Below are 12421 nucleotides of genomic sequence, written 5' to 3'. Positions count from 1 at the left end.
AGGAGGGTCCGGGTGGGGCGGTGCGGGGGGTTCCCGGCGGTGCGGGGCAGCACGGGGGGGGTCCCGAGGGGCGGTATCGGGGTGTCCCGGCGGGGCAGCACGGGGGGGTCCGGGGGGTCCCGGGGGGTCCCGGGAGGGTGGCGGGTCCGGCCCCGCCCCGCGCGGTTTAAGAATGAACCGTGGGAAAAAAACTTGGGGGGTGCGCGCGGGCCGGATCCCTCCGCCGGGCGGGGGAGGCTCCGGGCGAGCCGCGGCACCGCCTCGGCGCGCGGCGCCCTCCGCGCGAGGGAAGAGCTCCGCAGCGCGGCGGCGCCGGGACCGCGGCGCAGCCCCGGGGACAGGGCTCGGCCCGCCGGCGCCGCCGCCCCCGGGACGGACGCGCCCGCGGCAAGATGGGCGCCCTGGCCCTGGCCCTGGGGATTTTCCACTACCTGGGGCTCTACCTGCAGCTCGGCGCCGCCTCCCGGCACCCCCCGTGGGACGCCCCGGCGGCGGGCAGCGGTGAGGCGGCGGCCGGGGCTCGGGAACGGGGGCGGCCGAGCGGCGGGAGCTGCCGGGGCTCGGTGCCCCGCGGGGCCGGCGGCGGGTCGGGGCGGCTCCGGGACGGGCGCGGGGGGTCGGGGGTGCCGCTCGGGCTCCGTCGCCGAGGGCAGCCCCGTGTCGCGCTCCGTCGCGCCGGCGGCTCGAGGGGCGAGGGGCAGCCGGGCGAGCCGGGCTTGGGCTCCGCCGCTCCCGTCCCCGGAACCCGGCGGGCGGCCTCTGCCTTCGCCGCGGGGCTGCCGAGTCGGGGGCTCTGCGCGGTCCGTCCCGGTGCTGCCGCCACTCGCGCCCCGTGTCCGTGAACCTCCCGGCGCGCCTCCCGGTGCCGCCGCCGTCCGCACCCGTCTCCGTGTGTCTCACGGTGCCGCCGCCGCCACCCGCACCCCGCGCCCGTGAACCTCCCGGTGCCGCCGCCCGCCCCGTGCGGAGCCCCCGCCGCCTCCCGCTCCCTCCGGTACACGGCGGTTCGGCGGGTCGGTGCTGCCGAGCCCGGGGGGATCCACCGCGGTTGGGGAAGGGGAACCCCTTCCTGCATCCTGCAGCCTCCGGGGAGGAACCTGGGGTAGGGACAGCTCCCTCGTGGGTACCGAGGAGGTGACAGGGGACCGAGCCACCCCAGGGAAAGCTGCTGAGACCCTCCTCGCTCTCTGTGGAGTGACACGGGCACGTTCATCTTAGCCCGAGGAGTGACCACAGGGACACGCCGGGGGCTCGGGTCCAGGGACACGCCGGGGGCTCGGGTTCCAGCTCTTCCCCCGCCCGGCTCCGGGGCCTCCCGTGTGAGGAGGGACCCGCTCTCTGCCCCGAGGAGCCTCCAGGCAGAGAACGCCCCGGGCCGTGCCGGTGGAAGGTGTGAGTGTCCCGCCGTTTGTGGTGTCCCGCACAGTCAGGGGCTGGCAGGGACCCGCCTGCCCAGGGAAGGGATGATCGGCCTCTGCATTGGGGGTTCACAGCAGGAGAGTTTCCAGACCTGCCGGGCTGGTGTGCCAGACGGAAAGGTGGGTGAAGAGCCTCCATTAGCCACCACTGCTCCCCTCAGAAATTCAGCAATAGGCAAATAAATAGTGAAATGGTCGCTGCGAGGGAACAGGGAGCCGAGGAGAAGAAATGTTCAGGGAGGGCGAGTGCACTTTGGAGCCACATTACAGCTCGCTACTCGAGCAGTTCTGCAGCAACTCACTTAATCACAACAGAAACCTTTATTAACGATACTGAAAAGCAGTGAATAAGTGGGTCATGTATAATAAGCCATTTGTGTTCAGTAGGTGAATACCAATTTGATAAAAGCTCTGTGTGCTGAAAACCTGTATAAATCGCTGTTTAGCAGATCGGAGACTGATCATTTCATTACTGGCTGGTGCAGCTTTCCCTCCACACCAGGAGAGCCCGGCAGGCTGGAGACGCGGAGCGGGAGGGGGGCTGTGGCGGGCGGGATGGGCTCGGCTGTGCCCAGCGGGATGGGCTCGGCTGTGCCCGGCGGGATGGGCTCGGCTGTGCCCGGCGGGATGGGCTCGGCTGTGCCCAGCGGGATGGGCTCGGCTGTGCCCGGCGGGCACGGGCAGGTCTGGCCGGGCTCTGCCCGCAGCGAGCAGCGCCCAGGGCTCACCGCCATCTCCGCCCGGTGCTGGAGGCCTGAGGAGCCTCCCCGGCACCGCCAGGCTCTGGCACAGCCCCGGAGTGTGTTCACTCCTCCTTTTAACTTGTCCGTGCCGGATGCGGCGAGGGGATTGACCGGGAGCAGCGTGTGCTCCGCGGGCAGCGGGAGCGGCCGTGAGCAGCCCCGGGGCGCGGGCGGATCCCCCATCCCGCCACCCCACAGCGGGCAGCCACGGCTGTGGGCAGGGAAAAGTCGCAATCAAAGAAAGTCCTTTACCTGCCCCCCCAGCAAAGGCTCTGCCTTTGGCAAGGATGGAGCCAGGATGGGCTCCAACTGCCCTGTGAGAGCTCTGAGCCGCAGGGTTCTTCCCACCATCCCTTCCCTACCCACAGTGCTGCCTCTCCCCCTTCTCTCCTCTCCTCAGGCTGGTGCCTTCAATTATTCATGCCCCCCATTGCAGCCTGTGCACGCTGGGCTGCTGCCATCGGCTTTCTCATGCGCTGCCTGCGAAGCTCCAGCCGCCTCCCCAGCCTGCTGGCTCCGGAGCGGGGCAGGGGAGCCGGGCCGTGAGCAGGAGCTGCCCGGCTCCTTCCCGGCACCGTCTACAGGCGATATCGCCTCGCTTCAGCAGAGCCGCGGCTGGAGGCTGGAAGGAGCGGTGCCCCGGCTCCCCAGGGCGCTGCCCTGCACCGTTCCCGCACACCCCAGTGATTATTCTATCAATTACTTTCATAAACACTTTGCATTCTGCCGGATTTTTTCACACTTCCTGGTGGGAATTCTCCACGCGATGTGTTTTTCCTGCTGCTGTTCGTGCAGTCATTCAACGCAATTACATCTGACACCTCTCCTCATCAAACGTCTGGGCTTTCTCTTCCCTTGAAGCGGCTGACAGACGACGGGCCAGACACTGGGAATTATTACGTTAGGACAGTGACAGCTAATTTTAATCATAACGTTCCCTGTGAGCGAGGCAGGAATCAACCCACAGCCGGCAGGGCTGCCCGCGGTCTGGGCAGCACAGCAGGGCTGGAGAGAGGACCTGGAGTGGGCCAGGGAGCTGGAGGCTCTGCGCTGCTGCCTCCTTCACCAGGGGCTGCTCTGGGCCCTCTGGGCACCTGCTGGGCCCTCTCCCCTTCACGGCTCCTCTGGGATTTTGGTTCATGGTGTGAGTGGGACTTGTGCACTTCGGGACAGACAGCCCTTCCTGGCCCTGCCCTGGACAGCTCTGGCTCTCTCCGAGCTCCTCTGTTCCATGGCTGTTTCCCCTCCTGCAGGGCTCTTTCCCTTCTGGCTGTCCCCTCCCTAAGGCCCCACCTGCGGGGGTGCCTGACTGAGCACCGGGGATGTTGGTGGGCTCGGTGTGATGAGTGCATTGATGGCTTGTATCGTGTGCTCCGTGTGAGGCTGGATTGGGATGAGCTCAGCAGGGATGGGGTGGGCAGAGCTGGGCAGGAGGGCACCGTGTCCATGAGCACCAGGCACTGCCAGCTCTGTGGGGTGGTACCAGCACCTGTGTGGTGTGGGCAGCTCTCGGCAGTGTCTGCAGGTGCTGGCGGTTCCTGTTTTGGGTGGTGGTGTGAGACCAGGGGCCTGATCCTGTCTGCCCCATCCCATTCCTGGTGTATGATTCCAGGTGAGAATCCTCCCGGGGCTGCTGGGAACCATCCCCTGGCAGAGAGCAGCACCAGGGTGAGTGGTGGCTGCAGGCTGGCTGCACACACTACTGAAGCCCCACTGGGAGCTGTCAAAAAAGGGCCGTTTTAGGGCTTTGCTACTTATACCATCAAATAACAGCTCTTCCTTGAGGCCCCTGGGAGGGAACTGTCTGAGAACTGCCAGTCCCCAGGAACCAGATGGGAGCAGAATGTCCCTCGTGTGGGCAAAGCTTTGTGTAGCTGGGGCCAGACTGGAGAGACCCACCACTGACCTCTCGCTGAGGGGGTTAAACATTAGGGGAGTGGGAAGCACTGGGAGCAGGAGCTGGGGCAGCCCAATGATGGGGCACTTTTGGAAATATCTGCAGTTTTCAAGGTGAATTCCAGCTCTGTGGTGAGGTGAGTGCCGGCCTGATCACAGTCACTGAGGTAGGGGTTTTTTTTGTTGTTGTTTTTAATTCACATGCTGCAAATTTGAGCTCCTTCTGCTGCTCATATGACTGTAAAGAGGGGCAGAGCAGTGGCGCTGCCATCCCCAGCGTGTGGTGGGAGCCTCCCGGCCCCGCCACGGCCGGAACGCCCCAGCCTGACCAGCCTGACGTGTCCCGTGGGAAGGGAGAAGGCTGATGGCTGGAGGAGAGCAGCGCTCACCGCCAGAGTCCTCTGCCCGCTCAGCTGCCGGGGCCGGAGCCACCTGCCCTCGCTCAGCGGTGACGCGGCCGTCACGCCGTGTTTATGCAGCGGTTTGCACCGCGATGTGTTTTCAGCGCCCCGGGGTCAGCATCCCTGCTCGCAGCCTTGTCAGGAGGAGACGCATCCACAGCTGTTAGCGGCGGTGGGGAGGGGAGGAGAGGAGAGGGAGAGAGGCTGCGGCCCGACTGTGCAGCAGGCTCTGGTGGGTCCGGTGTCCCCATGGTGGGGACACTGTGGGTCACACGGGCACTGGGGTAGTGCCCAGGCCTCCTCTGGATCCATCCGGAGGGTGCCTCCTGTGCTTCCTGTGCCTCCCGATCCCCCGGGATGGCTCTTGCTCGGGCAGGCTGTGCCAAGGGGCAGGGGGTCCTGTGGCAGCCGGGAGGGTCCATGTCTCTGGGTCCCTGCCCTGCCCGTGTGCTGGGCTGTGTCTCGGGTGCCTTTGCTGCCTCGGGCAGGACACGGTGCCCCTGAAGCCGGGGCTGCCACTGTCCATCAGCCACAGGACTCGTGGGCTCCTGGGAGGGGGAAGGTGCTGGAGGGGTCATGGATGTCTGGGGAGGGGACGGTGCTGGAGGGGCTGTGGGTGCCTGGGGAGAGTGGTGGTGGTGGTGGATTCTGCTGGAAACGTTTCCTTTTCCTGCAGTGGTGCGGCACAAACCCAGCAGAGCAGAGCCGGCCTCACACCAGGGACGCAGGGCAGGGTCTGGATGGACACCCCAGTGGGCAGGAGCAGGAGCAGAGGGACGTTTCAGCTCCTCCACCCTCTGTCCCTGCCCAGCGTGTGACGGATCCAGCCCCAGCCCTGCTGCCTGCTTGTCACTTGTCACCCCACCAGCCCGGCTGCAGCTCCAGTGAGGGGCTCCAGCGCCGTTGGGCAGAGAAAGAGGCGTCTGACTCCCGGCTTAGAGAAAAAAAAATCCTCCCGGAGCAGAACCTGCGCTGGCCGGGTGATTAACAGGCATTTGCAAATGTCCATATTTCATTGTCCTCTGGTACATCTTTACACAACAATTAGCCTGAGTTCGTGCCCATGACGCTGCTCCGGTGTCATCCTCAGTGCCTTGTGAGGGTTTGGCGGGGGGCCCTGGAAGCTGGCACAGCTGTGGAAGGGCAGGCAGGCAGCAGGCAGAGTCCTGAAGAGGCTCCGGGGGGCTGCAGGGCTTTCTGTGCTCATGGACGAGGCAGGGGGATGGAGCAGGGGTCTGCGGGTCATTTCCAGGTACTGAGGGCAATGCACGACCTGCTCCTGCCCCAGCACAGCCCCATCCCCGCTGCCGGCAGCCCCCTCCCCGTGCAGAGCATCACCAAGGTGAGGGACGGTGCCCGCCGCAGGGAGGGACCCTGCAGCCCGTCTGTCCCTGGTTTATGAGAGCACCAAGCCGTCCCAGCAGGCGTTTTCAATTCTGTTTATCTGTGTTTCCCCATTGAGTTCATTTTATTTCCCCTGATTTTTATTTCCTGGAAGATTTATTGATTCTGGTGTTCTCAGTTTATGACAGGTAGCAGGCCATAAAGCACAGGGAGCAGCGGCCCCGCCCCCGCCCTCCCGCTGTGGGGATGCGGCTCCAAAGTCAGTGGGGGAAAGGGACGGGGCTGGGGTGGGCAGGGGACGGGGATGCTGCAGGGACAGGACACTGGGAGGAGTTGGTGACTTGTCCAGTGTTCGCAGGAGCAGTGTCCAGGCAGCTTGGCTGACCCAGTGCAGGGTCCAGGCCCAGCCTGGGGGGACCCTGATCCCCACTCGTGTCCCTGTGAGGGGCAGGGCTGGGAGTGCAGTGAGTCACCTCTGTCCAGGCAGGGCCGGGGTCCACCGCATCCATCAGGGAGGGCACACGGTGCTGCTGGAGGACATATCTGAAAGACATGTGTCCCCAGCAAAGGTGATGACCCTGGGTATCCATCTGCAGGATCTTTGCTCCTCTGGATGCGCTTGGAGGCGGCCGAGCTCTGGGGTTAATTAATACATACGCTTCCCAATTAAAATAGGAAAGAAAGAAGGCGCTTGATTCAATCCAGCCTTTTCTCAGCTTATCTGCCAAATTCCCGTCTGTGGGAGCAGATTTTAATTGTGTTCGCAGTAATTTGGAGCTGGCTGGAGCTCTCAGGCCATCACCCCACCCCTGCACTGCTGGAGCTGTGGTGTCTGGGGGCTGGTGCAGGCTCTGCTGGGACCCACTGGCTTTGGCTGTTGCTCCTGCCAGCAGGAATTCTGTGGGGTGAGAGCCTGATCCTGGCTGCAGCCAGGGAATGGGTGAGCGAGTGCTGGTTAATGACTGGGCACAGCACCCTCAGCACCCTGTGGCTTGGAGCACAGAGGAACCCTTTGTCCTGTGCCAAGAAGACTCCCCTCCTCCTCCCACAGCCCTCGGTCACCAGAGCTGTTCCCTTACCTGGGGTTCCCTCCACTCCTCAGCACAGAATCCATGTGGCTGCTGGCACCGAGTTCTGGGTGAACGGGATGTGGGAACAGCACTGGGAACCCCACCAGGACACCCTGCCTTGTAAACCCCGGTGTTGGGTATTTTCCTCTGTTCCCTGCTGAGATGGATTAAAGGAAAGCAATAAGTGGATGGGATTTCCATGCGTCCAGAGGGACAGGGAGATATTAGAGGTATTAACTTTTTTGTCTGGGCTGATAATAATTGGTTTTCAGAGGGATCAGGGCTGGAGAGAGTGTTGCTCCCGACAGGCTGCGTGTCTCAGAGGGCTCCGGTGCTCCCCCGGGAGCTGCACTGTGGCTGTGAGCCGGCAGCGCCGGCAGCGTGAGGTGGTGAGCGAAGACAGGAGGCACAGGGCAGCCTCGGCAGCCGGAGCAGTGACCGGGGAGTGCAGGGGGATGTCAGCCCTGTCCCCGTGCTGTGCCTCGGAGGAGCCGCTGCACCGACCGTGGCAGCAGCGTTTGCCGGTGCCCCAACGCTGGGCCGTCAGTACCGAGGAACAACCGTCTCTCCAGAGGAGATGAAAAGAATTCTAATTACATCTCTGAACAATATTTGTTTTGAGGGAAGAAAGCAAACCATATGGCGTGTGGGAGCCTGTTTGGGGCCGCATTAAGTGAGGATTTGTTTTTCAGTTATGTCCTGATCTGAGTGAGATGCGATCATGCTCTATCTGTTTCCTTCACCTCGGAGGTGTGGCAGGTCCCACACTCGTTCTGCAGCAGAGGTCTGAGGGATGCTGTGGGAGCAGGGGACCTCTCCCTTTCCCCCCACTGCTCTTTGCAAAGTGCCAGGGTGGGGCCAGGCAGCTCTGCTGGGGGTAGGAAGGGGACATTGGGGTGGGAAAGGAGAATTTGGGGACAGCAGAGACCTGTCTGCTCTGCCGTAGGAGCTGGGTCTGATTGGCCAGGGAAGGATCCAGGCACTCTGGTGACTCTGTGTGGCCGGAGGCATTGTCCTTCAGTGGGACAGTGCTGTGTCCCCGCAGGCACCCACAGCCCTGGCTCTGTCTCCAGCAGCTCTCTTCACGGAGACCCCCCACGACATGACGGCGCAGGCGGGTGAGGATGTGGAGATGGCGTGTTCCTTCCGCGGCAGCGGCTCCCCCTCCTACTCCCTGGAGATCCAGTGGTGGTACGTCCGCAACCACAAGGACTGGACGGACAAACAGACGTGGGCTTCCAGTCAGGTAATGCCCCCATCCTCCTCCTGCACGACAGCACGGAAAGGCAGAGCCCTTCAGGCAGAGCCCTTGCCTGCAATGCCATGGGGAAGGGCTTTGTTCGCAGCCACTGTTGGGTTTTGTTGGGGGACCCCAACCCGCAGCAGCATCCCCGGGTTCACCCTCTGCTCTGACAGAGAGCAGCCTGGGGGTCCTGTGGTGCAATTAATAGGCTACATGGGCTGCTCAACATCCAGCTGCCCTGAGGATGCTCTGGGGCCAGTGAGGCTGGGCTGTCCTGGCTGCCCTTCCCAGCCGAGGGGCCGCCTGGACCATTGCCAGGACCCGTCCCAGGCTGAGGCTTTGTTTTTGTGCTCCTGCTTCTGCCTTTGCCTATCTCATCGCCAGCTCATCCCTCCTGGCCCTGCACCCTCCACCCCTCCCTTGTCCCCTGTTTCCCTGTGTATTGGTCCGGCAAACAGCCTCTCTTTATTTCTCTCTCTGTTCACACAGAGATAAGGGACAAAGAATGGGAAACAGCTTTGGGGATTTTAATGACCCTTTATTGTAGTGTCTTTGGCAGGGCTGCTGCTGGTGTTGCCATAAATTGAGAAGCCTCAAGGGAGTGCTGCCAGGATGGGGGGAGCACTGCCAGGGATTGAGGGTGGACAGGGTCAAGGGTGTTGGAGGCACTTGGAATGCTCAGCCAGTGGCTGCTGGAGGGGAAGATTGGTGGTGATGGGGCAGGTGCCAGCAGTGATGGGGACAGAGTTTCGGGGACAGAGTTTCGGGGACAGAGTTTCAGGGACAGGGGTCCCTGCAGCAGTGATGCCACAGTGATCAGAGCTCCATCCCCACTCCTGGATCGTGGGGAGCACCTGAAGCTGTGATGCAGTGAGACCTGTGGGTGAGCACCCCATGCTCACTGGCTGCTGTGCTGCTGCTGGTTCCTCTTGTCCTGGGTGCCCAGTGTGGCTTCATCTGCCCTGGGTGCCTGGATATGATGGGGCTGAGCAGTCTCTTTTCTCTTCCCCCTTCTCCCTCTTCCTTCTTGCTTGGGGCAGCCATCCTGGGAATGGGAAGGGGTCTGGTGGGCTGAGCTGACCATTTCTCTTCCCTCTCTGGTCTCCCCCTACCCTGCTTTTTCCACAGCTGAAATCATCCCCACCAGAGGAGCCCGCGAAAGAGGCGACAAAAATCAGTGTGAGTTTGGGGGATGGTTCTTGTGGGGAGCTGCACTTGAGGGCTCACCAGGACATTCCACTGGTCCCAGTGCCACAGGCTGGGAACACCAGGGTGGGAGAACTGGGTCTGCCTTGGCTCAGTGCTGGGGGTGACCGGGGTAAGGAGTGGCTGCCCTGCTCTCCCTGGCACTGAGAGGCACATGCTGGATCCTGAGCCTTGTCCGGCATCTGAATGACACATTAATGCCAGGGATAAAATAATCCAATTGACTCAGAGGATTAGCATCCCAAAGCCATTTAGGCTCATGTGAGCAGAATGAGGAGGCACTAATCAGTTAAATAAAACACTCTTGGCTTTCTGCTGCCAGGTGTGTGCCCCCCTGGCTCTCCCTGCCTTGGGGAGCTCCGTGTTTGGGGATGCTACAGACACAGAGCAGTGCTGGAAAGCTTCCCACTATCACCTGGCAGCCTCTCCTGGCACTTCCATTTTTCCTTCACTGAGTGAGCAAGGGGAGATGGAATTGGTTAGGCACCTGTGGCTTCTCAGATGGGTGCCTCCCACACCCAGGAGCAGCCTCTCATCCCTGGGGAACCCTTTCCAAGGGAGAACATCACCTTTCAGTGCCCTTTAGGGGTCATGTCCCCTTTGATTAATTGACATCCACAATCCATGTCCAAACCTAAGCAGGTTCCTCCAGGATCTGTTCCTCACCAGAGTGCTCTGGCTCCCTGCCCCACAAGCAGCAAAGTTCCAGGACTGCTGCTGGAGCAGCCAGAGCCTGGGCTCTGCCAGACCCTGCCTGCTGAGCTCAGGGGGCTGCTGCTCCCCACATCCCACCCGAGCCTGCTCCAGGGGCAGGAAGGGCTACGGTGGGTGCATGGAGCCATCCTGGGGCCAGCACTTCCTCTCAGCTCAACCGGTGCATGTTTCAGCATAATTAGGCAGTTAATTGCACGCTGGGATGGAATTGATGGGTGTGCAAGTGTAATCGGGATTTATTTTGAGTCATTCGAGGTTTCTGCTGCCTCCTCCAGATCCAGGCAGCAGGGAGAGACTGGAGCTTCAAACCTCTATTGTTTGTTGTTATTTCAAATGTCCTTGATAATTAAGTGTTTATGGAATGGAGGAGGTAAATGAGCACGGGCGGCTCTGATGGAACTCGAGGTACAGCCACAACAGCAGCTGACTGGGAACAAACAGCAGAGTCAAACAGTCAAACAGGGGGATGTAGATCCCAAGCAGGAGACACTGCCAGGCACCTGGGCCGTGTGTTATCCACCAAACACACCTGGTGCTGGAGATGCTTTGCAGGGATGAAGGGAAGTGAAACACAATGGATCTGGGTTTATTTTTTCCCCCTTCGAATCCAACCCAGCACAGGGCTGAGCTGGGGCTGGGCACAGCAAATCTGCCCATCCTGGGAATCTCTGCCCTGTTCCATGGGAATCGCTGCCCTGCCTGTGCTGGCAGAGCCACAGGAGTTATGGCCAGTCATAAAATCTTCCCTCCTGAGGCTCAGTGACCTGCTGGGCAGCAGCTCCATGGCCATCGGTGGCACCAGCAAATTGGGGTTTTATTTTATTAGTTTTAAATTTCCCAGCCATTAATTTCAGTGACTTCTAGCTCTCCCGACAAAGAGGGTTTTTTTGAAGCTCCTTTCCCATGACAGTCTCAGCATCTGAGTACAATTGCACCAGGCCTTGGCAACTCCTGCCCCTGCCTTGTCCTGTCCCTCCAGGCCCCCACTTTCAGCAAGGCAGGATTTGGGGCTCAGGGCTGCACTTGGCCACTGAGCAGCCCTGAGATGCTGTCTGGGGGGGCCCTGGCTGTGACTTATGGCACCAGCTGCCTCTCAGCAGCCTGTGGTGTGCAGGGCAGCAGCCTGTGTGTGCTCATGTGTGTTTGTACATGTTTGTATGTGCACATGTGAGCAGGAGTCTTCATGTCCCAGCACTGGATGCCTCTACAGTGAGGGGCCATTGAGGGGTCCTGGTCCCCACTCTTCCTCCTGTGCTGTTTGGGGTGGGTTTTGCCCCTCTCCAGCCCCGTTTCCAAACACCATAAAATCCTCAGCTAACAAATGCAGCGGCGAGTAGAAAAACGGCCTTTGCCATCCAGTGTGATTATAGGGAACAGAGCCAGGGGCCTCGGGGTGGGTTATAAATCTGATTTATTGACCCAGCCCAGAGCAGCCGCAGCTCTGGCTAGTGAGTAAGTCTTAAATTTCATTGGGTGATAAATACTGAGAGCGAATCAATTTGGTAGAAAAGCTAATTAGCCAGCGTGGTTCCGCATCGATCTCTGAGCCCCGCGTGGCCGGGTGCGAGCTGGGGCTTCCATCATCCTGCGGACCCGGGTCCCCCCCACCAACCTCCCCAACCTTTGCCGTGTCCTGCCCGGCACGGGGCGTGGGGCACACGGGCGGGGGATGGCAGTGACCCGGGGTCTGGGGGGCAGCGGGAGCCCCCTGACCGCCCGTCTGCCCCATGCAGGTGGTGAAGGTGGTCGGCAGCAACATCTCCCACAAGCTGCGGCTGTCGCGAGTGAAGCTGGAGGACGAGGGGACCTACGAGTGCCGGGTGATCGACTCCAGCGACGGCAAGGCGCGGCACCACAAGGTGAAGGCGTACCTGCGGGTGGAGGCGGCGGGGGGCCCGGGGCACCCCCAGGACACCGAGCTGCGGGAGGCCCCGCTGGCAGAGCTCACCGCGCCGGGCTCGGCCCACGCACATCACCACCACCACCACCACAAAGCCGGGAAGGAGCTGAGGAAGCGCTCGGCAGACGCCTCCTGTGTGCTGTAGGTGGGCGCTGCGGGGGGACGCCGGAGCCCCCCTCCGCCCCGGACTCAGCGGAGCCATCGAGGGTCCCGCACCCCCTGCCAGAGACTGGCCCCACCACCCCGTCTTGTCCAGCCTCCCTCGCCACCTCCCTGTCCCCCGGGGCGCCGCCGGTTTCTCCCCCGCTGCGGGGCACAGCGGGGCCAGGGCCCGGCGCGGGGCGGGAGCCGGAGCTGTCAGCGCCAGGGGTGCAGGGCTGGGGCTGTGCCGGGGCCAGGGCGGTGCCCACTGTGGTGGTCTCCATCCGCCCGGCCCTGTGCGGGTGGGAGCCCTCTGCTCGCTGCCACCGTGGTGCAGCTGTGCTG

General features: G+C 62.3%; 1 protein-coding gene across 2 annotated transcripts; it reads left to right on the top strand.

Moving 5' to 3' along the window:
• Positions 1 to 392: 392 nt before the first annotated feature.
• VSTM2L (V-set and transmembrane domain containing 2 like) lies at positions 393 to 12231 on the top strand (the record flags this gene model as incomplete). 2 transcript variants are annotated; one of them, XM_083872987.1, is made up of 4 exons in its annotated part: positions 393 to 501; positions 7949 to 8118; positions 9244 to 9294; positions 11769 to 12231. In XM_083872987.1, the coding sequence occupies 4 exons, from the start codon at positions 393 to 395 to the stop codon at positions 12078 to 12080; spliced, it is 642 nt and encodes a 213-aa protein (XP_083729113.1). In that variant the 3' UTR covers positions 12081 to 12231. The 2 variants fall into 2 exon arrangements, with proteins under 2 accessions (XP_083729113.1, XP_083729112.1); XM_083872986.1 differs by having other exon boundaries at positions 7946 to 8118.
• Between the last annotated feature and the right edge of the window lie 190 nt (positions 12232 to 12421).

The sequence above is a fragment of the Zosterops lateralis genome (genome assembly GCF_965231275.1).
Source record: "Zosterops lateralis genome assembly, chromosome: 16".
NCBI lineage: Eukaryota > Metazoa > Chordata > Aves > Passeriformes > Zosteropidae > Zosterops > Zosterops lateralis.
Note: the sequence above shows the minus strand (reverse complement) of the source record. Positions and strands in the feature narration are given on the sequence as shown.